Source organism: Papio anubis, chromosome 4, assembly GCF_008728515.1.
Source record: "Papio anubis isolate 15944 chromosome 4, Panubis1.0, whole genome shotgun sequence".
NCBI lineage: Eukaryota > Metazoa > Chordata > Mammalia > Primates > Cercopithecidae > Papio > Papio anubis.
In genome coordinates, this window is record NC_044979.1 from 136,881,516 (window position 1) to 136,907,897 (window position 26,382).

Genomic DNA, 26,382 nt, shown 5'->3' on the forward strand with positions numbered 1-26,382 from the left:
CCTCTTTCACGGAGGCTTTCCTCAAATGGCTGGTGATCTTTGACCACTAAGATTTAAAAGAGACATCACAGAGCTGATTGGGAACTCCAGGTACTTGGTGGGGCAGTGTGGTGAAAGAGATTGCACACGTCAGAGTACATAGGTGTTTTCTCAGGGTCCATTGAGTCCTCCTCTTTCTGCCCCGTGTACATGCCGAGGGACCAGCATTCTGGGAGCTGAGCAGGGCTGCAGGACAGAGGTTCTCACTGTCTGGTATTGAGATTCCCTTTCATAGCCCCATTACCAGTATACTTACCTTCCTTCCATCTGCTCCAGCCTGCCCCCAAGTCAAGGGCCTCATTGGTTCCATTTTCCCAGAAAGTAGACCTCGTGATTCCTGAGGCCATCTGGACACATAGGGGCAATGAGGGTGGGGGGATCATTTTACCTGACCTCCTTTTTTCAGCCCCACCAGATAGCTCTAATTCCTGGTTCCATCGGTTCCCAGGTCTTTCCAGGTTCTGAGGGGCAGACCAGTCCCTTTTACATTGGCAGCACTCTGCGAAGTCATCACACTGCCACCCACCCTGACCCCTTGGGTTTATTGGTCCTTTTCCTGTCCTTTGCTCATGTTGGAGTACTACCTGTCTTAGTCCCTTAGGGATGGAGAAAGTAGGGATGTGTGTGGAGCCTGCCTTGCTGAGCTAGAGGTTTTGCATGTCTTTTCCTAGTGCAAAGTTTCTCAGTCTTTGGAGCAGCAGACTGATATTGTCAGCACCACTGTGTCTCCACCTTTTGCTCAGCATTTTCTGGGTCACACAAGAAGTATTGGGTTCCTGCTTTCAAAGGATTTGAATCTAGGGAGATAAAATGCAGTTCCAACAGCTAACCAATATCTGTGGTCTGAATATTTGTGTCTCCCCAAAATGTATATGTTAAAACCTAATCATCTATGTGATATTAGGAGGTGGGGCCTTTGGAAGGTGATGAGGTCATGAGGATGAAACGCTCACGAATGGAGTTAGTGGCCTTATAAAAGAGGTCCCTGAGAGCTGTCTTGTCCCTTCCACCATAAACTCTCGGCACGAAAAAAGATGAGCTAAGGTACAGAAGTGATCAGAACCTATTCAGGCCACAGTTGGTAGATTCCTAGTCAGAAATATAGGTTACATCTAAGGAATCATAGGAGGCGGCCACATTCAGGAAGACATTCAAATATGCGTGGGTGGATTTGGACTTGATGAAGTGGATGGCAGGGAACCACTGAGGAAGAGTGTGTTGATCAAAGTCATGTTCGGGGAAGAGGTAGTAGTTGTGCTGGAGCTCGTGAAAACTCAAAATTTCAATTGTAAAATTTTCAGGAGTTTTGTGCCCTGGTTAATGTCACTTTGGTAGCTTGAAATCAGCTCTGGTGGAAATATTTACAGCACAGGAATAGGCAAATGCTACAAAGCAGGGCTCCGCCTCCCCCCGAGAGCTGGCTATTAAACATGTACCATCACACCACTGTGTGCAGGACATGTCAAATGACAAACTTCATTTTAATGAGGATCTATTTCATGTTAGGCACTGTGCTGGGTGTGCTGTGCCTAAACCTGTTAACGGGATCCAGGAATGTGTTAAAGCAGTTGTGAATTGTGCAAATACAAGAAAAAACTCTGGAAGTACTTCCACAAAATGGATGGTGAGACTTGATGAAGTTGTATATGTAAGAGATCAAGGAAACGGAAGAAGGGAATTACTTGAAGCTTCCTGGTATGAGAAAAAACTTTAAACCAAGGAATAACTGGGAAATGAATAAATGAATGTGTTACTTTCAATTTTGATCACTCATGGGAATGAGCAGGTAAGCAGGCCTGTAGAAAACTGTTTCCAGGTGACAACTTGCTTCACGATTTCATTTGGGTATAAGAGCAGGGTTCAGGCGTGAGGTTCCAGCTTGTGATGTGAACGGGACCCGAATCCATTCTGTAGGTGTGGAGACAGTTGATGGGAACTTGCCTGGTGAATGCCCAGAGTTTAGAGATGGAAGAGAAGACCAAGGAAGGCTCATGACTTTTTGCCTGTGCTGCCATCTCCTGACACATTTTCCAGTTCTGTTTTTTGGTTTTTTGTTTTTTTTTTTGTTTTTTGGTGTTTTTTTTTTGGTTGTGTTTTATTTTGAGACAGAGTCATGCTCTGTCTCCCAGCCTGGAGTGTATTGGCGCCATCTCAGCTCACTACAACCTCCGCATCCCGGGTTTAAGCGATTCTCCTGCCTCAGCCTCCCAAGTAGCTGGGATTACAGGCACTCGCCACCACGCCCAGCTCATTTTTTGTATTTTTAGTAGAGACGGGGTTTCCATGTTGGCCGGGCTGATCTTGAACTCCTGACCTCAGATGATCTGCCCACCTCGGTCTCCCAAAGTGCTGTGATTCCAGGTGTGAGCCCCCCGCCCCTGGCCTTCCAATTCTTCCATCTACTTGCACCTTCCAAATGGAGTCCCAGGGAGTGCAGGCTCTGCCTTCACCCATTTTTATTGTTTTACTATTTTTTTGTTGAGATATGATTCACATACCATAAAATGTGTGCTTTTAAAGTATCCAATTCAGTGGTTTTTAGTATATTCACAAAGTTGTGCAGCCATCACCACTATCTAATTCTGGAACATTTTCCTCACCCCGAAATGAAACTCACAATTCTTTGGCCCCAGATAGCCTCTGTTCTCCTTTGTTTCTATGGATTTGCCTATTCGGGATATTTTGTGTCACTATAATTGTCAAATATGTGTCATTTTGTGGCTGGCGTCTTTCACTTAGCATGTCTTTGAGGTTCATCCATGTTGTAGCATGTACAAACCTCATTCCTTTTTGTTTTTTTTTTTTTTTTTTTATGAGACGGAGTCTCTGTCGCCCATGCTGGAGTGCAGTGGCATGATCTCAGCTCACTGCAACCTCCACTTTCTGGATTCAAACGATTCTCCTGCCTCAGTCTCCCAAGTAGCTGGGATTACAGGCACCCACCACCACACCTGGCTAATTTTTGTGTTTTTAGTAGAGACGGGTTGTCACCATGTTGGCCAGGCTGGTCTTGAACTTCTGACCTCAGATGATCCGTTACCTTGGCCTCCCAAAGTGCTGGGATTCCAGGCATGAGCCACCGCGCTCGGTCCCTCGTTCTTTTGTAAGGCTGCTTTTCCGTTGGATGGCTCTGCTGCTCTTTGTCCATTTATCAGTTGGACATGTGGGTTGTTTCCACTTCGTGACTATTATGACTGATGCAGTGAGCATTTATGTACAAGTTCTCATGTGAACGCATGTTTTCAGTTTTCTCGGGTATGTGCTAGAGTGCCATTGCTGGATCGTGTGGGAACTGTCAAAGATTTTTGAGGAACTGCCAAACTTTCCTACAACAGCTGCACCATTTTACATTCCCACCAGTAATGTGCGAAGCTTCCAGTTTCTCCACATCTTCACCAATACTTATTTTATATTTTTAAAGTGAGGCGTCCTAGCGGGGGTGAAGTGGTGTCTCACTGTGGTTTTGATTTCCATTTCCCTGATGACTGATGACATTGGACATATTTTCATGCATTTAATGACTATTTGTCTATCTTTGGAAAAATGTCTATTCAGAGTCTATGCGTATCAGAAAATTGGGTCATTTGTCTTTATACTGAGGAGTAAATGTTGTTGATGTGCTCTGGATACTAGACCCTCAACAAATATAGGATTTGCAAATGCTCTATGATGTTCTGTGGGCTGTCTCTTCACTTCCTTGGTAGTGTCCTTTGAAACACAAAAGTTTTATATTTTGATGAAGTCTAATTCTTTGGTTATTTGTGCTTTTGGTGTGTTACCTAAGAAACCGTTTTCTAATCCAGGGTCACAAAAAGTTACACCTATGTGTTCTTCTAAAGTCTGATAGCTTTTTTTAAAGAAATATGAAATGCTTCATGAATTTGCATGTCATCTTTGCACAGGGGCCATGCCGATCTTCTCCCTGTCTTTCCAGTTTTTAGTATACGTGCTGCCGAATCGAGTGCAGAGTCTTAGAGTGTTAACTTCTACTTTTAGGGCTGTGCTTCACTTTAGTTAATTTTTACATGTAGTGTGAGGTAAACATTCTTTTGCATGTTGATAGCCTCTTGTCCCAGCACTATTTGTTGAAAAGACAGTTATTTTCTCCCATTGAATGGTCTGGACACCCTTATTGAAAATCAGTTGACTATAGATATATAAATCTATTTCTGGACTCTGTGTTCGATTTCATTGATCTACATGTCTGTCCTTATGCTAGTGCTACACTGCCTTAATTACTGTGGCTTTAGGAAGTTTCGTTTTTTTGTTTATTTTTTTCTTTATTTTTTTTTTTTTTTGAGATGGAGTCTCGCACTGTCACCTAGGCTGAAGTGCAGTGGCATGATCTCGGTTCACCACAACCTCCGCCTCCCATGTTCAAGTGATTCTCCTGCCTCAGCCTCCCATGTAGCTGGAATTACAGGCACCTGCCACCACACCCAGATACTTTTGTATTTTTAGTAGAGATGGGGTTTCACCATTTTGGCCAGGCGGGTCTCAAACTGCCAACCTCGGGTGATCTGCCCGCCTCGGCCTTCCAAATGCTGGGATTGTAAAGGCGTGAGCCACCGCACCTGGCCACCGTATGAATTATCTAATCAACTTGTCTGTGTCTACAAAACAGGATGTTGAAATTTTGGTAGGGTTGCATGAATATGTTGACCAGTTGGGGAAATATTACCATCTTAATATTAAGTCTTCCAATTAATGAACATGAGATGTTTTTCCATTTTATTTGAATCATCTTTAATTTCTTTTTTTTTTTTTTTTTTTTGAGGTGGAGTCTCACTCTAACCCAGGCTGGAGTGCAGTGGCGCCATCTCAGCTCACTGCAAGCTCCGCCTCCCGAGTTCACGCCATTCTCTTGCCTCAGCCTCCCGAGTAGCTGGGACTACAGGTGCGCACCACCATGCCAGGTGGTGTGCACCTGTAGTCCCAGGTACTCAGAAGGCGGAGGTTGCAGTGAACTGAGATCACTCCAGCTTGGCGACACCACTGCACCTGGCTAATTTTTTGTATTTTTAGTAGAGACGGGGTTTCACCATGGTCTCGATCTCCTGAACTCGTGATCAGCCTGCCTTGGCCTCACAAAGTGCTGGAATTATAGGCGTGAGCCACTGCGCCTGGCCTTCTTTAATTTCTTTCAACAACATTTTGTAGTTTTCAGTGTGCAAGTGTATCATTTGTTTTAAGTTTATTGCTACTTATGTTATTCTTTTTGATGCTATTGTAAATGGAGTTGTTTTCTTAATTTCATTTTTGGGTTGTTCGTTGCTAGAGCATAGAAATATACCTGACTTTTGGCAGGGTGTGGTGGCTCACACCTGTAATCCCAGCACTTTGGGAGGCCGAGGTGGGCGGATCACAAGGTCAGGAGATCAAGACCATCCTGGCCAAAATGGTAAAACCCCATCTCTACTAAAATATGAAAAAATTAGCCAGGCATGGTGGTGCGCACCTGTAGTCCCAGCTACTCGGAAGGCGGAGGTTGCTGTGAACTGAGATCACTCCAGCTTAGCGACAGAACAAGACTCCGTCTCAAAAAAAAAAGAAAAAAGAAATGGACCTGACTTTTTAGGTTGATCTTGTGTCTTACAACCTATAACAGCCAGTTTTTAGCTCTGATAGTTTTTGTGTGTGGATTGGTTAGGGTTTTGTAGGTAAGGCTGTTACTCCTCTTGACCGTCTGCCTTGCCTCTGCACAGGCCTTGTTGCTTCTGCGCCGGCGATCAGCACCCTCTGAAGCGCAGCACCTGGTGGAGGCCGCCAAGCTTCCTGTTCTTCTGAACCTGTCCTTTACATACCTGAAGCTAGACCGACCCACCATAGCCCTGCGCTATGGAGAGCAGGCTTTGATCATTGACCAAAAGAATGCCAAGGCCCTCTTCAGGTGTGGACAGGTGAGTGGGAAGCCAGTGACTTGGGAATAAACACCCAGAAAAAGGTAATAGGAGTGCTCAACTCAGCTACTGCATAAATGCTGTCTTTTTTTTTTTTTTTTGAGACAGAGTTTTGCTCTTGTCACCCAGGCTAGAGTACAGTGGTGCAAATTCGGCTCGCTGCAACCTCCGCCTCCTGGGCTCAAGCAATTTTCCTGCCTCAGCCTCTCAAGTAGCTGGGATTACAGGCGTGCACCATCACGCCCAGCTAATTTTTGTATTTTTAGTAGAGATGGGATTTTGCCATGTTGGTCAGGCTGATCTTAAACTCCTGACCTCAGTTGATCCGCCCACCTTGTCCTCCCGAAGTTCTGGAATTACAGGCGTGAGCCACTGCACCCAGCCAGATGCTGTCTTTTCTAACTATGCTTTTAAAGTTCTCTCCTTGGAACAGGCTTGTCTTCTCCTGACTGAGTATCAAAAGGCCCGGGATTTTCTAGTTCGAGCCCAGAGGGAGCAACCCTTCAATCACGACATCAATAACGAGCTGAAGAAACTAGCTAGGTGAGCTGTGTTTGCAGGAGCATGAAGAGAGGAGATGGGTGGGGTTGCGACTCTGGTCTGTCCACCTGGGTAAAGGATGGTCTGGCGGTGTTGCCCAGAGTGTTAGGAGGCAGCCCCCTCTGCAGCTGGGTTTCTGAAGTGCTTAGCAGTGCGCTGCACCAGCAGTTCCCAGCAAGCAGGTGGGACAGACTGCCAAACTAGACATCTCCATCATCGCCCACCTTTCTGTTTCCCCTACTGCAAATAAGCACCACCTAGAGAGGCGGGAGGGTGTAACCTTTTCTTTTTTCTTTTTTTTTTTTGAGATGGAGTCCCTCTGTGACCCAGGCTAGAGTGCAATGGCACGATCTTGGCTCACTGCAACCTCCGCCTCCCGAGTTCAAGTGATTCTCCTGTCTCAGCCTCCCAAGTAGCTGGGATTACAGGCGTGTACCATCACGCCTGGCTAATTTTTTTTGTATTTTTAGTTGAGACAGGGTTTCACCATGTTGACCAGGCTGGTCTCAAACTCCTGACCTCAGGTGATCCCCCCACCTCGTCCTTCCAAAGTGCTGGGATTACAGTCACGAGCTACTGCGACCGGCCCCGGTGTCACTTAAAAAGAGTCTTCTGGTGTGCTCTTCCCTGCGTGCTCCACCAAGAACCACTGCTCCTTAACCAAGTGCAGAAAGGCTCCTCGTAGGTCCTCGTGCAACCAGAAACAGGCCTTTCGGGTCTGACTCATACCCGTAGATTGACCTCCTTGTTATCCACATGACTAAGCACACCAGTCTTATCGTGATGTAATTTTTTCTCATTATAGAAGTTTTGTGTTCATTGTAGAAACCCTTGAAAATATCTATGTATAAAGAGGAGTCCCCCATAACTCCATCACTTGGTAATAGGTACATGGCTTTTAAGGTATATGTTCTGTAATGGTGAAATTCTCTACTTGTCTTAATATTAAACATTCAGTCCAGATTGCTAGTTAAATCTTGCTTGGCATCAGTGTCTCAGATGTGAGGTTACATTTCAAGCCTTTTAGGACTTGCCAGCAATTTCCTTTCTGGTATTTAAAAGTATCCTGTCAGATCTGGTCATTATTTAGTGAGAAAATCAGGAGAGATTAGAGGCTGCTGAGGGTGTGGGGTCTCTTGGTGAGACTCAGCCTGGAGCCTCATGGCCAGAGGCACCTGCCCTTCAAGGTGGCCGTCCTTTCCAATTACGGGCTTTTTGTCCAGGGGCTTGGCTCCTTGGCCAGCTGTGGGAGCTTTCCCTGCCTCCCCACTTCTCCAGCTTACTTCCATCCTTCCCGATTCAGTTTGAGTCCTGATGAATTTTCAGTGTTTCTGGATGTGAGTGGAAAATTCCAGCCACCAGATGTCACCTCCTCCAAACACAGACCTTTCTCTAATGAGTGTGTATTTCCCTCTCCAGCGATTACAGGGACTATGTGGATAAAGAGAAAGAAATGTGGCACCGCATGTTCGCGCGCTGTGGCGATGGTTCTACAGCAGGAGAAAGTTGAAGGTAATCAAAGGGCTGGGGTGGCACACAGGCTTCAGGATGGAGAAGCATGCTGCTCTCCTCCGCCCCCGGGTGAATGGTGGCTGTCTGTGGCTGAGGCTGGACGAGGGGTAGACAAGTTCCTTGATCTAGCAAACAACACAACGGTAGTGCAGGATGCACGTGCTGCATGCCTGCCTTCCCCGTGAGAATAAAGTTCGCCCAGACCTTCGGGTTAAATGTATAGGTTCAGGGGGCCTTGCACTATTTGTTTGTTTGTTTGTTTGTTTGTTTGTTTGTTTGAGGCAGAGTCTCACTCTGTTGCCCAGGCTGGAGTGCAGTGGAGCTCACTACAACCTCCACCTCCCAGGTTCAAGTGATTCTTCTGCCTCAGCCGCCTGAGGAGCCGGGATTACAGCTATGAGCCACGGTGCTCAGCCTAAATTTATTTTTTTTAAAAACTTTGTTGGCCGGGTGCAGTGGCTCACGCCTGTAATCCCAGCACTTTGGGAGGCCGAGGCGGGCACATCATGAGGTCAGGAGATCGAGATCATCCTGGCTAACATGGTGAAACCCCATCTCTACTAAAAATACAAAAAATTAGCCGGGCATGGTGGCGGGTGCCTGTAGTCCCAGCGACTCGTGAGGCTGAGGCAGGAGAATGGAGTAAACACGGGAGGCAGAGCTTGCAGTGAGCCGAGATCACGCCACTGCACTCCAGCCTGGGCGACAGAGCAAGACTCTGTTTCAAAAAAAAAAAAACCAAACAAACTTTTTTTTCCATGTTTTATGTGAAACTCTCTTGCAGTTGCTTGTAACATGAGACTATGAGTAGAGTCATGAATGTGATAGTTGATAGAGCTGGGCTTTGACGTGTCAAGCTTCTCTTCATCTTCTTTCTCCTGAGAACTCGAAAGCCTCCAACTTGACTGTGTCTCTAACACATTACTAAAGCAGACAAGATCTGGGTGTCGCAGGATAGGGATGGGCTGTGGCTCTTAAATTCTGCTAGAGTTAGAGATTTGAAGATGCTGAAAGCAACAGGGAGCGGCATATAACATTCCTCTCGAGCACACACCTAGTAATTTTGCAGGCACGGGGCGGGAGTTCCCAAGTGCAGGAGATAACCCTCCAGTCTGAACCCTCCAGTCTGTTCTACTATTTAATAAAATTAATGGAAACAAAATCACCTGCCTGAAACACCTGCTTAGCTGCACAGATAACTCTGCTCTCTCCTGAGAGAAGTTAAACAAGGAACAACAAGAAAACAGCTGCTGAACGGGTTCATGGTGATAAATCTCTCCTTTGTTGCTTCCTCCATCTCCCTACAAAAGGGGCTTGAGAGGAGGAGGCAGTGAAAAGGCCTATTCATCCCCAGCATTTTCACAGAGGTCCATAAACTGCTATCTGCACTTTCAGATGCGCCCATCAGCATCACAGGTAAATGTTGCCTTCGTCACTGATGCTGGCCCTGTGAACCCCGGCCTTCAGGTCTTTCAGGGGCCTTTGGAGTACATATTTGCAGGTCTTCAGAACTGAGATGTGAGCCACAGGACTTCTCTTGTTTGGCCACTTCTAGTATTGAGTAAAGATGAAGGGCAGTGACTGTTTGCCAAACATTTTGGACTGTGACCCCACAAGTCCTATCATGAATGAAGACCCAGCTCTGCCAGGGCCCATCCCAGACCCTGCTTGGGCAGTCCAGCTGGGCAACAGTTTTCCTCTGCATCTTGTTTACCTCCCAGCCTTTTCAGTCTGTAGCACTGGAGGCTGCTGATCTTTAGATGGTGTCCTACATATTTCCAACTTGAGCATTTGTCTTACTATCCGCAATGACTGTATTTGTGTTCGAAAGTAGCCACCACGGTCATATTGCCACTGCTGTCACAATTGTGATAAGTTTTAGCTTTTGTGTCCTTGCTCTCCCTGCTCCCCTTTTTTTCTGTAGTATTTGTGGCGTAGTCATTTAAAAGAAGCTAAAAATCCAGTCATCTTGGCAACCTAGTTGTCACTAACCAGGACAATTTTTTTTTTCTTTTAGAAGGGTCTCCCTCTTGTCACCCAGGCTGGAGTACAGTGGTGCAATCTCGGCTCACTGCAGCCTCCGCCTCCCAGATTCAAGTGATCCTTCTGCCTCAGCCTCCTGAGTAGCTGGGACTACAGGTGTGCGCCACCACGCCCGGCTAAGTTTTGTATTTTTAGTAGAGATGGGGTTTCACCATATTGGTCAGGCTGGTCCTGACCTCAGGTGATCCTCCCGCCTTGGCCTTCCAAAGTGCTGGGATTACAGGCGTGGACCACTGCACCTGGACAATTTTAACTTTTGTTCTTTTCATCTTAGATGTTAGATACCACTGACTTGTAAGATTACTTCTGGTGGAACGAGTGTTCTCTTAATTATTAATTATGTGCTCTAAGCCTTTGACTATAGTAGACAGCATGCCTTTTCCATCTTTGCATTTTCTAGCATCTGGAGCCTGGTGCACGATTGGTGCTCAGGAATGTTGGTTGGACTAAATGTGAAATAACCGAAGCAGTAGACCAGCCTCTAATGAAAATCCTTCAGGCTGGGTCTGGGATTGGCTGTCAGATCCTTGGTATTGCCAGAGACAGAAACCCATCTTTAGCATCAGCCAGAAGAGAAAAAGAAAAAAAATTGCAGAAGGGGGTCCTGGGAGTGGCTCACAGAGTTGAGGAGGAGTTTGCAGTCCTTGGGCAGGCAGCAACCAGGCAGCTCTGAGGGCCTTAGGGATTCAGTCTCCCCTCAGCTTTGTTTCCTCCCTCCATAGGGAGTGCCCATGCATCCCTTTCTGCAGCCTCCTCCCTAATGGAGTGAGAGTTCTATACCCCATGCCTCCCTCCTCTTCCTGCCCCAACCATAACTCCAGTTTGAAAGATCCTGGGCAGGACTCCGGCCTGGTTGGGGATATGTAGAACCCCATGAATCGGAGTTTGTGTTTTGTCCTTCCTATCCTGACATGCTGGTATCTGAGGCCCTTGTGATCATTTTACTATGTCTGGAAAGGAGCTGTAAAGGGAGCTCTATAGCTATATTCAACTATTTAAATGGTTAACCTACAACAGGTAAAATTTGTTCTGCGGTTTCCAAAGGTCAGGACCAGTAAGCCAACACAATAGGAAGACAGAATCTGGCCTGATAAGAGATTTACCCGTCAAATGTCCTACCATGAGTTCTCCCACCATGGAGTACACAGTAGAAGGGGCCACTTTTGACTGCTTTTGGGGAATGGCCTTGGGGAAACATCTGTTCCTGGGCCGCTCCACTGTGTTCCACAGGGCTGTGGGGCATCTCGGGAGCTGGTGCAGTCCCTGTTAGGGTCTCTCCGAACAGAACTGGAGGGCCTGAGACGTGGGTGAAGGGAGAAAGTAGATCACCTTCCTGGTCCTTTTTACCATCAGGCAATTGCAGACCTTCAAGGCAGAGGTAGCAGCTCCCATCCCCAAGGCATGCAGCAGAGATGAAATATGACATCTTATACTTAGCATCAAAAAAACCACCCGAGGAAAGGAAGTAGCAAGAGAGGCCTTGTTCAAGAGCAGGTGAAGATTTTGTTGCCTGCTGGTCCCAAACATACCAAATGCAAGGAATGGCTGCCAAAGGAAACAGCATTCCGAATGGGGGAAAACCATGCCTGCCCTGCCCCGCGTGGCCCGCCTTCCTCACTGTCTCCAGCCATCCCTATGGGGAGCTGACTGTTGGGGGGCACTCTAGATGCTGTGTGGCATATAGAGAGAGGTCCAGTACCACTTCTGCAGCCCTGACCTGCAGGGATTGGGAGTCTAAACAGGGACAACAAGACAAGTCCCTTAAATGACAGTGTTCAAGAGTGGGCTGTAGGGGGGCGCCCCTGATCAGAGAGAGGCTTTGCTGAGCCAGGCCTGGGGGATGGGCCCAAGGGGCCCTGGGAGGGAGTTGTGAGAGCTCCTGATATCGTCCCTTCATTTGGGGCCTCCTTGGAACGTGGGTGGCATTCTGTAGGGCATTATAGAGGAGGGGAAGACCTAGCCAGAGCCGAGCTGCTCTGAGGGGCTGAAGGGGCAGCGTGGGGACACATTTAAAGTGGCAGGTCCATCAGGTGGCAGGTGTCTGAGTGAGAGGTGATGGCAGCCTGGAGGTGAACCTACTGGCAAGAGAGGAAAGGTGGCAGGAGCATGCGGCCTCCCATCTGGAACCGACAGTAGGGTTCTCATGTGAAGAGTTCTCATGACAAACCAGAGCTTACCTGAGGGAGCATGACCATAGTGCCCGAGGGTCTGAAGGTGCCCTAACCGAAGTCACTGATTGTGGAGGAGGGCAGCTTTAGTGATGTGTCAGCCATCTGCTAACAGAGGTGGGTGGGCAGGGGCCAGAACCAGGAGTCCAGGGCTGGTCGCCATGTACCAGGAGTGACTAGGAAAGCTCCATCGGGGCGGCCAGAACTTGAGGGAGTCTTGGGTTACCTGGCAGGAGCGGGGGTGCAGGGTGAGGTGAGCACCCACATGGTCAGTTTGCCTAGGCATGGCTGTCATTCTTTTGCTCTTGGTTTATCATAACATCTTTCTTTTTTTTTTTTTTTTTTTTTGAGACGGAGTCTCGCTGTGCTCCCAGGCTGGAGTGCAGTGGCGTGATCTCAGCTCACTGCAAGCTCCGCCTCCCGGGTTCACGCCATTCTCCCGCCTCAGCCTCCCAAGTAGCTGAGACTACAGGCGCCCACCACCACGCCCGGCTAGTTTTTTGTATTTTTAGTAGAGACGGGGTTTCACCATGTTAGCCAGGATAGTCTCGATCTCCTGACCTCGTGATCCACCCGCCTCGGCCTCCCAAAGTGCTGGGATTACAGGCTTGAGCCACCGCGCCCGGCCTATCATAACATCTTTCTTCTAGGTTGTTTCGCTAGTATCACCTAGCATTTATTACTTTTTTCTTAGTGTATTTTTATTAATTTTGGTCAAAATTTTTATTAATCATATTTTAAATGCCAGATATTCTTCTACATGTTTTACATGTGTTAATATTTTAATGTAAGATCTGCATAATGTAGATATGACCCCATTTTACAGTTGATGGATTAGGCATGAAAATGCCATGTCATTGCCAAGGTTGCAGAGCTCCTAAGTGATAGAGCCGGAGCCAAATGCTGCATATACTCAGGGACCCCGATTTGAATTTCAGTTTCTTCTGGAGAGGCTTCCACAGGGCTCAGTACTATGGTTCTTTTGCCATTTCTTGATTTATGTTTTGGATATTTATCTGTTGACTTCCTGCTATAATATAACTCTTTCCTCTCTTACATTACTACTTGTAGATCCTCTATTAGATTATTGTAACAAAAATAATATACTCAATACTGATGTTCTTGGCTTCATACGGCTAAAGACAGTATCTCCTGTGCTCCACTTTGTTTGTTTTTATTTTTGAGACAGAGTCTCACTCTGTCACCCAGCCTGGGGTGCAGTGGCACGATCATAGCTCACTGCAGCCTCAACCTCCCAGGCTCAAGCAATTCTCCTTCCCCAACCTCCTGAGCACCTGGGACCACAGGCACGTGCCACCATGTCCAGCTAATTTTTAATTTTTTGTTGCAACAGGGTCTCACCATGTTGCCCAGGCTGGTCTGGAACTCCTGGGCTCAAGTGATCCTCCCTTCTTGGCATTCCAGAGTACTGAGATTACAAGCGTGAGCCACAGTACCCAGCCATATCTGTTTATTCTTGATTCATCTAAAATTCCATAGTAGCATGTCCAGGTACTTCCTGTTGCTCAAGTCCTTTAGATAGGTCCCTTACTTCTAGAGGCTTAAGCTTCTAAGAGCTGAGAAATTCCTGTGTACTATTTCTTTAATTGTGTCTTCCTCTTTATTCCCTGTCATCTTGTTCCAGGACACCTATTGTTTGGAAGTTGGACCTTCTTCAGGGATCTTCTATTCTGTCTCCTTAAAATCTTTTTTTCTCCCTTGTGAAATGTACTTAATTTTCCAACTCTTCCATTTCGATTTCAGCAATCAAATTTTTGAATCTCAGAGCTCTTCTCAGATCTTTTTCATAATAGTACACTTTTCTTCCCTTCTTTGAAAAAAATCTCAAAGTTACATAACTAAAGAGAAGAATATTAAGATTCCCCCATGTGCTCAACCTCCGGCTTTAACAATTACCAACATAAAGCCAAGGTTTCCTTCTATGACTCCACCCACGTCCTCCCTGTATAGCGGGGAAGCCTATTTCCTTCTCTACTCGCATTCACAACACTCAGGACTTCCAGAACCTTTCACTTCTGACACCAGACATTTCCAACCAATTCTGAAAGCAGCTCAGTGTCCTCCATTTCAGCTACATTACACTGAGAGCAGCTCAGTGTCCTACATTACAGCTCTGACACTTGACCTGGACTTAGTGCATACTCCACAGGTTAAGGGCTCAGTTCCACAAGACTGACCCCATTTCAGACTCCAGTCACAATTCCAGGTTGTCACCTGTGCTTCTTACTAACTGGATATATACATCAGAGGTTCTCACACCTGTTCCTTTGGGTTGAGTCATCTGGAATGGTGCTCAGAACTCAGAAACACCTACTCATAGTCACTAGTTTATTACAGAAGCTTTTAAAAGGATACAAATGGACCAGACATGGTGGCTCAAACCTGTAATCCCAGCATTTCAGGAGGACAAGGTGGGCAGATCGCTTGAGGTCAGGAGTTCAAGACCAGCCTGGACAACATGGTGAATGAAACTCCTTCTCTACCAAAAATACAAAAATCACCTGGATGTGGTGGTGTGTGCCAGTGGTCCCAGCTACTTGGGAGGCTAAGGCAGGAGGATTGCTGGAGCCTGGAAAGTCAAGGCTGCAGTGAACCTAGATTGTGCCGCTGTACTCCAGTCTGGGTGACAGAGTGAGACCCTATCTCAAAAAAAAAAAAAAAAGGGTGGCCGGGCAGGGTGGCTCACGCCTGTAATCCCAGCACTTTGGGAGGCCGAGGTGGGTGGATCCTGAGGTCAGGAGTTCAAGACCAGCTGGACCAACATGGAGAAACCCCATCTCTACTAAAAATACAAAATTAGCCAGGTGTGGTGGCGCATGCCTATAATCCCAGTTACTCGGGAGGCTGAGGCAGGAGAATTGCTTGAACCCAGGAGGTGGAGGTTGCAGTGAGCCGAGATCACACCATTGCACTCCAGCCTGGGTAACAAGAGCAAAACTCCATCTCAATAAACAAATAAAAAGGCCAGGTGCAGTGGCTCCCGCCTGTAATCCCTTACTTTGGGAGGCCAGGGTGGGCAGATCATGAGGTCAGGAGATCGAGACCATCCTGGCCAACATGGTGAAACCCCGTCTCTAAAATACAAAAAAAAAAAAAAAAAAAAAAAGGCCAGGCGTGGTGGTGCACATCTGTAGCCCCAGCTACTTGGGAGAATAGCCCCAGCTACTTGAGGCGGGAGAATCTCTTGAACCCAGGAGGTGGAAGTTGCAGTTGCAGTGAGATCGCACCACTGCATGCCAGCCTGGCAACAGAGCAAGACTCCATCTCAAAAAAAAAAGATACCGATGAGCCAGATGGGGTGGTGCACAGGGCATGATGTGAGGGAAGGGATGCGCCAGCACCCACAGGTGTTCTGCAGCCCGGAAGCTCTCCAAACCTTCTTTCTGGCACAGAAATGGTTGGCCATTGGTGATTGCCAATTGAAGGTTGCTTCAGCCCTTCCCTAATCCCATGCTTGGTTCCCTGGCAACCAGCCCCCTTTCTGAGGTTGTCCAAGAATCCCCAGCTACCAGTCATTAGCATACAAAGAAACACCCATCGTTTCAGAGATTCTGGGGGTTTTAGGAACTGTGTGCCAGGAAAGGGATAGAGACCAAATATATATTTCTGACTGTGTCACAGTCCACCCCCTGCTCTCTGGCCACAGACTCCTTAACAGCACGACGATGTGCAGCTTAAGAGGTACTGGCATATTACTAGAATCCCATGTCGCCATGAATGAAGAGTCCAGTCCATCGTCATGTGGGCCCAGAGTGGAAGCGTCGTCCCATGTTTGTAGTGCTTTCTCATGTCTGTAAACCCACTTAACTTTCCCAACATTCTTGTGAGGAAGAAATGATTGCCTCAGATTGAGGAAGGAGTAAAGCTTAGTGAATCAGGGCCTTTCCCTGAGGAGGCCTCTGCGTATATAAATAACTGAGCGTTTTCATTGGATTTGAAATGTTAAGCCCCAGATGATGCCTGAAGCCTTAAACATATTCAGCTGCTTTATTCAGGTGGCGCATGACCCCAGGGTGGCCGTGCACTTTTATCCTTCTCTCAAATGTTGAGGAAATTCGCCCTCCTTTGCTTCTTCTATTGAAGAGAAGCTGAAGCCTTTGGGCTGTAGAGGATTGAGCCCTACTACTTGGCCAGCCCTGGGGAAAGAGGATCTTAACAGACTAAAAACAATGTTTTCTGGAAAGTCAGAGCAGCTCCCAGGAGGCCCCAGTGGAAGTAAAGGCCAGGTTGTGGAGAGTACACTCTGGTCTGTTGAGATTCCGGGGTTTGGTCCTGGCTCAGAGGTGGCCTGAAGTGAGCCCCGGAGCAGTGGGCCCTCAGCCTGGTGCCAGCGCCGAGGCCACAGGAGGCCTCTGGGGCCCGGGATTCCCTGGTTCCAAAATAGCCTTCCTGTGACCCGGCTGCCCTGCTCAGTTGCCAGGAAACCCCAGGAGCAGATCATCATCTCTCACGGTATGTGACTGGATCTAGGCAGGGAATCTATTTGATCCCCTTCTTCCCAAAGAGATTAAGAACTATCCAGTATTGAGTCTCTCAGAGTTACTTCATGCATCCAGTGAGACACTTCTGAGTCCTGAATAAAGACTTGTTTAAATATATTTTTATAATTAATTTTTCCTTTTTCTTTTTTCCTTTTTTTTTTTTTTGATGGAGTCTCGCTCTGTCACCCGGGCTGGAGTACAGTGGCATGACCTCAGCTCACTGCAACCTTCGCCACAGGCATGCACCACCACACCCAGCTAATTTTTGTAGTTTTAGTAGAGACAGGGTTTCACTATATTGGCCAGGCTGGTCTGAAACTCCTAACCTCAGGTGATTCATCTGCCTCAGCCTCCCAAAGTGGTGGGATTACAGGTGTGAGTCACTGCATCTGGTGATTTTTGTAATTATTTTTTTCCCTATGCCTCTACTTTTTTTTTTCCCCCTCAAAATGGCGTTGCATTTTCTGCAGGGCATCGGGGCCAAGAAGGCATTCTCTTGTTGTCAGATGAAGGCCGTGCCGTGTTCCAGGCAAACTGTGTGACCTGGGCTCTTGATCTTCTGCGTATCTGTGAAATGCCTTTTCTCCCAGCTCTGGAGGTGTCCCTGAAGTCATCCCTTTGTTGTGTGGCTATAAATACCTCGACTTCGGTGGCTGCCTTTTCATCATACCCCTTCCTGGGAAGGCATTTCCCCTGGAAGGGTTGCTTTGGCCCTTCGTTCCCTCTCCACATCCTCTCTTGGCAGCTGAGATGGGCCTAAACCCTGCTTCCTGCTAAGATTTACTGTTGTGGATTCTGTGTTCTTTGCGGATGAGGTATGAATGAGAGCTGCTAAGTTAAACTCCTGGAGATAACCGGGCTCCTTTCGCTGATCGTCCACAATCATGGACGTGCCCTTTATGATTCATGATGGGGCTGAAAGACAGAACGTTTGGATCCTCAGTTTTATCTCTTGCTATGACATTAGCCAAGTCATTTCACGTCTCTGGGCCTTGATTTCATTGTCTGTAGGGTGAAGCTGAATCACTTTTTTATTTTAAGAGAGAAACAAGGTCTCCTATGTTACCCAGGCTAGAGTGCAGTGGTGCAGTTATAGCTCGCTGAAGCCTCCTGGGCTCAGGCAGTCCTCCTACCTCAGCATCTTGCGTAGCTGGGACTACAAACATGTGCCAGCAGGCCCTGCTGATTTTTGTTTTATTTTGTAAGATGGGGTCTCATTATGTTAACTAGGCTGATCTCGAGCTCCTGGCCTCAAGTGATCCTCCTGCCTCGGCCTCCCAGAGTGCTGGGATTATAGGCATGAGCCACCGCGCCCAGCCATGGAGCAGGCACATCTTTAAGGTCACCGTGGAGTTGTTTATGCTTCATTAAGACCGTCAGATATTGGCTTAGTCTGTTTTTAATTTCTCGGGTTCGTTAGGTGCATAAGCCCCGCCTCCAAGCATACATAATCTGAAACACCAACCTGGATAATTAAGTGTACAGGCAGTGAGTGAAAGAAGTGACCCTAAGCAATACGGAATTGACATGCAGCCAGTGCCTTGTACCTTCTAGGAAGAGCATGAGTCCCCGCCAGCTTTGCTGGCTGACCCCTGTTCTGCGGGTGCTGATCATGCTCTCAGGACCTTCAGTTGTAGCTGTTACTGACTGTCATACTTTTGATGCTCCCCTACGCTCCCAAGCACCACCAACCCGGGGTGAAGCTGAGATGAACTGGGGTGAGCCTCAGAGGTTCAAGAACCCAGAGAAGGGTTTTCAAATCTAATAGATAAAAGAAGTAAAGAGCTATGAGCAAAAGTTCTCTAGCTCGGAGGTTGCTCAGACATTCACAAGGTGAGAAGGATGTGGTCTACCTGTCCCTGTGACAGCACCCACAACAGTCATTGTCAGCATCAGCCCAAACAGAAAAGGCAGCAAGAGGCAGACCGAGGGGCATCTCCAGAATGTTTTGCATCCTGAGGTCATAGAGCTTCATTTTTTTGGTGAGCTGAGTATCATGGCCATGAATGTGAGCAAATCTGCGCTAACTTCCTTTTGCTTCTCCAAGAAATGGCCTAGTGAGGCTGCCTGCGTTTCTTGGCTAGTGGCCCCTTCCTCTATCTTCAAAGACAGCAGCATGATATCTTCCAGTATTTCTCTGTCTCTCCCTCCCTGTCTCTCCCTCTCTCACCCCCTCTTTCCCCTCTGCTTCCTGTCATTTTGTCTCCTCCTCTTTTTCTGACCCTCCTGCCTCCCTCTTAACGAGAATCTGATTACACCGGGCTGACCAAGATAATTGCCCAGCTCAAGATCCTTCATTTAACCCCAGAATCCCTTCTGCCTTGTATGGTAATGTATTCATGGGTTCCAGGAATTGGAACAAGGACATCTTGGGGGCCATTTTCCCATCTCTCATACCCTCTTACAGATCAGCATGTGCAGGGGACTACACATCTTGCCAATGTAGAGATAACTCAGCACTCTGCATCCTCAACATTCTCGGCTTAATCTTTTCCGTCCCAGATGAGATCATCCTGACAGCCGTCTTTCAGAACGTTTCCTTTCTCGTGCTCCCTTCTGGTGGCTGGGGCCGGATGGACACAGCTCACCTCATCTTTCTGCTATTTGCTTACTGCACTTGAGGGTTGCTGCATGGTTTACATCGTTAACAAATGCTAGGTTTGCTACACCCCGCATCAAGCAAGTCCATTGGTGCCATTTTTCCAACAGCATATGCTGAATTTATTTCTCTGATTTACATTTTGGTAATTATCACGGTATTTGGTTTTTTTCCTTTTTTTTTTTGAGACATGGTCTCACTCTATTGCCCAGGCTGGAGCACAGTGGCACGACCTCGGCTTACTGCAACTTCTGCCTCCCAGGTTCAAGCAATTCTCCTGCCTCAGCCTCCCCAGTAGCTAGGATTACAGGTGCGTGCCACCACGCCCAGGTTATTTTTGTTATTTTTAGTAGAGACGAGGTTTTACCACGTTGGCCAGGCTGGTGTCAGACTCCTGGCCTAGATCCTCCTGCCTTGGCCTCCCTAAACCTTGTTTTTAAACAAGGGTAGCAGTTGAGGTGGCACTTTGACCCTTCTTTGACCATGTATCACAGCACGGTGGCAGCTGGTGGTGGTGAGCTGCAGTTGTTGGAGGAAGTGCAGCAGAGCCACGCTGTGAGGCCTGGCCCACCCCCAAAACCGGGAGGCACCTGCAAGTGTTGTCACTCCATGTCAGCCTGGAAGGGGTGGGCTCCAGACCACTCAGCTCCATGCATATTCTCATGGGACTAGGTGGCCAGCTGTGACAGTGGGGAAGTAATCACACTCCCTGCAGAGGGATGTGGCCAAGGGAGGAGCAGAGAGCTAGCCTGGAGGACCACGAGGGCAACTGTGGGAAGTGCAGCAGTCAGCATGGAGTGGCCGCCAGAGAGCCAGGGCCCCAGCGTGGGTGGGGAGAAGCAAGTCGGGGAGGCCTCGCAGCAAGGGTCGGCTCTGAGCAGCTGCCTGGAGGGACTGGAAGGGGCAGGTGGAGGGCCCAGCAGGCCAGAGGACTGCTGCCTTGTGGGCTGGCCAGAGTGTCACAGCAGAGTCCCAAGGGGCGAGGACTCCTTAAAAAAGTTTTCCCCTAAGTTGGAATTTTTTGAGATATCCAGATTCGGTTCTTAAGATTGGCTGAGTAATGCATTTTGTGAAGGGGAACCAGTTGAGTAGTTTCAGGAAGGTCTTTCAATCTCCACGTTTACTACGTACAGCCTTGGTTCATCTGCTGGGATTTTGAAAAGGCAGCCATAACTTTGATCAGTGTTTTTGAAGGGCTGAGTGACCCATGCAAGGTTCCAGAGTCTCCTCACCCGATGATGTTCATGGCTGAGTTGACTCTAGTTCCCCTTTGCAGAGTACAGGGAAGTGCTTGAGGCTGGGGCTGCGAGGCAGGGCTGGCATGTGACACCCACCGCCACCGTGGGAACGGAACCTGCTGAGCCTTGATCCTCAACTCTTTGTCCTCAGATTTCCGACAGAAACATCCTGGGCTCTGCAGCCTCCGTGATTACATCACTCTTCTGTCTTCTCTGTTACATTTCACACCCTTCTTTGATTACTGCTCATTATGTTGTACAATTGTAGTGGACACCACTGGCATTGCTGCTTGGGTTTCTAGTTCACGGTCCCTGTGCCTTTTCCCGAGGCCTGGGGCCCGCCTGCCCTGGAAGCAGCCTGGTTCATAGGAATAGATTCAGCTGGAGTCGGCTATGGACCTTTGTCTGTGTTCCCTGCCTCAGCCTGACTGCCATTGTCTTTGTCAATCTCCGGGCTTGTTTCTCCTTGAGCCACGGATACAGCTTTTTTCTGACTTTGCACCTCTGTGTGCTACATATATTGGGTTTTCAAAATGAAATGTAAGCTGAGCTTTCCTATGTTGGTGCATTCTCGTTTATGCTAAAGTTACTTTTTATTGGCTCCGATTTGAAAATTCAACTACCAGAACCTCATGGGATCCCTTCGTCTGAAGGGAGCTTGAAGTTTATCTCCACCCATCTGCATTCATGCCCGGAGAATATTGATTTTAGGGTTTATTCCTAAAGTCATTTCATGGGACACACCCTAGATTGAAACTTTCTTTTTTCACTTGATTATTATTAAACTTGTCATGGACATTTTCAAATGTCTCCAAAGGTAAAAAATAAAAATAAACATAAAAATAACATGATCACTACCCATGTATCATTACCCAGGCTTGACAATGAACATCTTTCTGCTGTTCCTGTACCCACCCTCCAATTTTTTGGTAGTACTTAATTTTGAATTACAAAAATGCCACATGCTGGCCGGGCACAGTGGCTCATGCCTGTAATCCCAGCACTTTGGGAGGCCGAGGCAGGCAGATCACAAGGTCAGGAGATCGAGACCATCCTGGCTAACACAGTGAAACCCCATCTCTACTAAAAATACAAAAAATTAGCCAGGTGTGGTGGCGAGTGCCTGTAGTCCCAGTTGCTCAGGAGGCTGAGGCAGTGGAGTGGCTTGAACCCAGGAGGCAGAGCTTGCAGTGAACCGAGATCATGCCACTGCACTCCAGCCTGGGTGACAGAGTGAGACCCCATCTCAAAAAAAAAAAAAAAAAAGAATATGAGTGTATATGTAACTTGCCCACAAAAAGAATTACACATTTTGTACTAGAATATATTTTTATTACATTTTGGGTGTTTTCTAAGTTAACACAAAAAGAGCCACTTTTTTGTGTTACTTTTTAAGAAGTGGCAGGCCAGGCACGGTGGCTCAAGCCTGTAATCCCAGCACTTTGGGAGGCCGAGGCGTGTAGATCACTTGAGGTCAGGAGATCGAGACCATCCTGGCTAACACGGTGAAACCCCGTCTCTACTAAAAATACAAAAAGAAATTAGCCGGGCATGGTGGCGGGTGCCTGTAGTCCCAGCTACTCAGGAGGCTGAGGCAGGAGAATGACGTGAACCCGGGAGGTGGAGCTTGCAGTGAGCCGAGATCGCACCACTGCACTCCAGCCTGGGCGACAGAGTGAGACATGTCTCAAAAAAAAAAAAAAAGAAGAAGAAGAAGAAGTGGCTGGATAGCATTCCATCCTGTCAGGATATGGAAATAGTTTTAACAGTGATTAGCAGGTAGGTAGGTAGATAGAGATTAAATAGACAGAAACATGGTCGTGGAGTTATCCTCACGCCTGACTTTTCTGTGACAGTCAAAGTCCTGTCACTGGTTGTGATGGGTGTGTCTTTGCCTGAACTAGGTAGTGCTAAACTGACGTCTCCAGTGGCTGTACCAGTTTGCCCTTGGTAGTGTCTGAGAGGTTCCATTCCGTCACTTTGTCATCATTTGGATTGCCAGACTTTTTAATATTTGCCAGGTTGGTGTATCTCAAATAGGATCTCATTACTAGCATTAGCAGGTCCCTGACCAGGTCTCTGTTCACATGTTTCCAGACTGAGGTGGCCTTTCTGTAAATTGCCTATTTGTTTCTCTGTAATCAAACACCTTTCCGACGTTTTTTAGTTATTTTTGATAACTCTGTCATTAGTTCTGTGAGTTCTATCAGCAGCTTCACTGCATGCACCAGGCATGTGATACCATATGTAGGTAATGGTCATTTTGTCTTCTCCTCTTGTATTTTTTGTTGTTGTTGTTTCCTCCACTGCAAGACAGAGTTTCGCTCTTGTCGCTGAGGCAGGAGTGCAGTGGTGCGATCTCAGCTCCCTGCAACCTCTGCCTCCCAGGTATAAGCAATTCTCCCTGCCTCAGCCTCCTAAGTAGCTTGGATTACAGGTGCCCGCCACCATGCTCGGCTAATTTTTGTATTTTTAGTAGAAACAAGGTTTCGCCATGTTGGCCAGGTTGGTTTTGAACTCCTGACCTCAGGTGATCCCCCCAGTTTTACTTCCCAAAGTGCTGGGATTACAGGCGTGAGCCACCACACCTGGCCCTCCTCTCGTGTCTTATTCAGAGCCTGTCTGATGGTGGGGGGTGCATGCTTCAAGAACAGGGTTAGTAGCGACAAACGTGCCTCATGAGTGTAATGGAGCTGCTGCTGGCTCCACCATTAAACACCATGCTGGCTTTGGCTGAACTGTATTTTTTTCTTATCATGTTACAGAAATGTTTGTTTGGTTTTTTTGTTTGGTTTGGTTTTTTGTTTGGTTTGGTTTTTTGTTTTTGAGATGGAGTCTCTGTCACTCAGGCAGGAGTGCAGTGGCACAATCTCGGCTCACTGCAACTTCTGCCTCCTGGGTATAAGCAATTCTCCCTGCCTTAGCCTCCCAAGTAGCTGGGATTACAGGCACCCACCTCCATGCCTGGCTAATTTTTGTATTTTTAGTAGAGATAGGGTTTCATCATGTTGGCCAGGCTGGTCTCAACTACTGATGTCAAGTGATCTGCCTGCCTTGGCCTCCCAAACTGCTGGGATTACAGGTGTGAGCCACTGCACATGGCCACCACCTGTCTTTACTTACTTCTCTCCCATTGCCTACGGTTCTGGAAGTCTGACTGGAAAGGGGTCTGTTCTTTACACCCCACCTCCTCTTCCCTCTCTTAGGTGCTGGCTCCTTTGGTTGTGTTGGGGTAGGGAGGAAAGAGAAGGGAAAGGGTAGCTCATGCCTATAATCCCAGCACTTTGAGAGGCCAAGGCAGGCAGATCACTTGAGGTCAGGAGTTCGAGACCAGCCTGGCCAACATGGCAAAATCCCATCTCTACTAAAAATGCAAAAAATTGAGCTGGGCATGGTGGTGCATGTCTATAATCCCAGCTACGGGACGCCGAGGCAGGAGAATCACTTGAACACGGGAGGAAGAGGTTGCAGTGAGTGGAGATTGTGCCACTGCACTCCAGCTGGGTGACAGAGTAAGACTCTGTCTCAAAAAAAAAAAAAAAGAAAAGTTTCCCAGAGTCCATCTAGTAGGGCCACACGGTGATAGCGTCTGTCTCTTGGCTCCTGTCTGGTCACCGGCCATGCCCTTCTCTGACCTCAGCCGCTGGCCCCCAGCACATGTGACTGTGACTTTGTGTGGCAGCTGCTGAGTCCTGAGGTGTTTTTAATGGCTGTGTTTGATTCCCAGGTTCTTCACCTACCAGCGAGGGGAGAGAGCTGTGGTTCTGCATCGTTGGGGGAGTGGAAGGGAGCTCCCCAGTGCTACCGTGGCAGCCACCTTCCTGGAGCAGGGCTTGGAATGCCCCGTGGCCGCATCTCTGACAGACGCGGCTGAAATGTGTTTTCACAGGTGCTGTTTTCTGTTTTCCGTGTTCATAACACAGGAGGGGAGAGGGTAGCTACTGACAAGTAGAACACGGCTACTTTTTTAAGGCAGTTTCTTGTTTTTTTAGACGGAATTAGTCTTTGGCTTCCCTCCCAGTCCCAGCCCCCCTTCCGGCTGCGAGTGTCCCCGGGTCAACACCAATAGAGATTGCTTTGTGTATTTTGTAGGGTTCTCTGTTTTGAAGAGAGAATTATGTTACAAATGTTTTTGTTGTCAATAAATAAAACACTTCCTTGTCCTTGCAAGATCCAGTATAAGTGAATTGCAGGGACTCAGCTGAGCTTCCAGAGTCTGCAGACGGGTGGGGGAGGCCATTTGCCAGTGGGGCTGGGGCTCAAGCTCTGGAGCCAGCGGTTCTGATTCACCTGATAGTGAAACGCTGCACCCCAGGTTTGGGGTTCCCTACAGCCCGCTCCCAGTGTCGGGAGCCGATGCCAGCAACTTAACAGAAAGTTGAAGCCACTTCACCCTCCTGTACCCCGACACCCCGGGCTCCCTGCCCCACACAGGCCTGAGGCCACCTCACCCTCCTGTACCCCGAAACCCAGGGCTCCCTGCCCCACACAGGCCTGAGGCTACCTCACCCTCCTGCACCCCGAAACCCAGGGCTCCCTGCTGCACACAGGCCTCTCTGCGCCTTTCCCAGGGTCCCACGCTCCCTCGTGGGGCTGAGGCAGGAGGCTCCCCTCCCCTGTTCTGCCCCACCTCTCAGCCTCCGCGGGTACCCACAGCTGTGCCTCCAGGTCTCCCCCACAGTGCCCACACCATCCTTGGAGCCTTTCCCGGCCCCGTGTCCCCTCTCATCACCCTCCCTGACCTTGGTCACCCTCCCGGGCCTTCCTTCCTCAAGGGTGCCGTCTACACTGGCTTCTCCACTCTCAGCCAGCGACTCCTTGCCCTGCTGCTGTCCCATCTTGCTGCTGACCTGCTCAGGCCATCGGATCCAGCAGGCATTTCTTTGTACCGATTGGACCAGACTTTGCTACTCTGAAACTTCCTCCTCCCCAAGACACTTGAATTTCCAGGCTTGAATTTCCTTGTATTTCCAGGCTTCCAGCTCCGGAATTTCCTGGCTTCTCTTTTGGGAAGGCTGCCCATTGGTTGTACTCTCCCCACTGCCTGCCTCCCACCACCCCCAAAACACTTTAGAGCATTTCAGATGTAATCCAGCGGCGAAGGGCTGGGAAAGGGACCCATCCAGGCCATGGGTCATTCTTGAGGGCTGGGTGTACTGCCTGGCCTAGGAGGTCCCTGGCCCGTGCCCCCACCTTCCAGGGCCTCACCTTCTGACAGAATCGGCTTAGAGAGCAGAAACCAAGTCCTGGGGGAGCAGGCTCCACTGCCTGTCTTTGTGGAGGAGGAGGCTGGGTGATGCCACCAGGGGACCAGGCTATCAGGAGGCCTCCCCTGGAGGTGCCTGCCCTCCCCCCGTGCTCCCTTCAGCCCGCGTTGCTGGAGTGGTGGCTCCGGAAGAGTGGCTTTCTCAGAGGTCACGAGGAACTTGGCGATGTTCCCCGCATCTGCACCTCCAGACCTCATGACCATGGTCTGGCTTCATCTGGCATGAGACGTCCCTTAGTCCCTCCCAATTCAGGAAGGCCCAGACCCCACACCACACTCCGCCCAGCCTGCTGCTGAGCCCTGCGTCAGTCACCAGCACTGTCACCTGCCCAGCTATCTCTTTTCAGCCTTCTCTAACATGCCCATATAGCCAGAACAGTCTTTTTAAAAGTTTGTTTGCTTGCTTGCTTGTTTGTGTTTGATGGAGTCTGGCTCTGTTGCCCAGGCTGGAGTGCAGTGCTGCAATCTCGGCTCACTGCAATTTCCACCTCCTGGGTTCAAGTGATTCTCCTGTCTCTGCCTCCCGAGTAGCTGGAACTACAGGTGCACACCACTGTGCCCAACTGATTTTTTAA

The 26,382-nt window shown here is 48.4% G+C and overlaps 1 protein-coding gene and 1 non-coding gene across 5 annotated transcripts in view; one reads left to right on the forward strand and one right to left on the reverse strand.

Moving 5' to 3' along the window:
• Positions 1-24,711, forward strand: part of FKBP6 (FKBP prolyl isomerase 6) — a 30,143-nt gene extending 5,432 nt beyond the window's left edge. For all 4 annotated transcript variants that reach the window (XM_003895868.3, XM_003895867.5, XM_003895869.5 and 1 more), the window contains 4 exons: positions 5,745-5,939; positions 6,373-6,482; positions 7,899-7,991; positions 24,269-24,711. In XM_003895868.3, the coding sequence (XP_003895917.1) occupies positions 5,745-5,939; positions 6,373-6,482; positions 7,899-7,989 (396 nt within the window). In that variant the 3' untranslated portion in view covers positions 7,990-7,991; positions 24,269-24,711. The remainder of the gene's footprint in view (positions 1-5,744; positions 5,940-6,372; positions 6,483-7,898; positions 7,992-24,268) is intronic.
• Positions 3,897-4,004, reverse strand: LOC116274718. The gene has a single exon (XR_004183500.1). It is a non-coding gene; the product is annotated as a U6 spliceosomal RNA (small nuclear RNA).
• Positions 24,712-26,382: the final 1,671 nt, after the last annotated feature.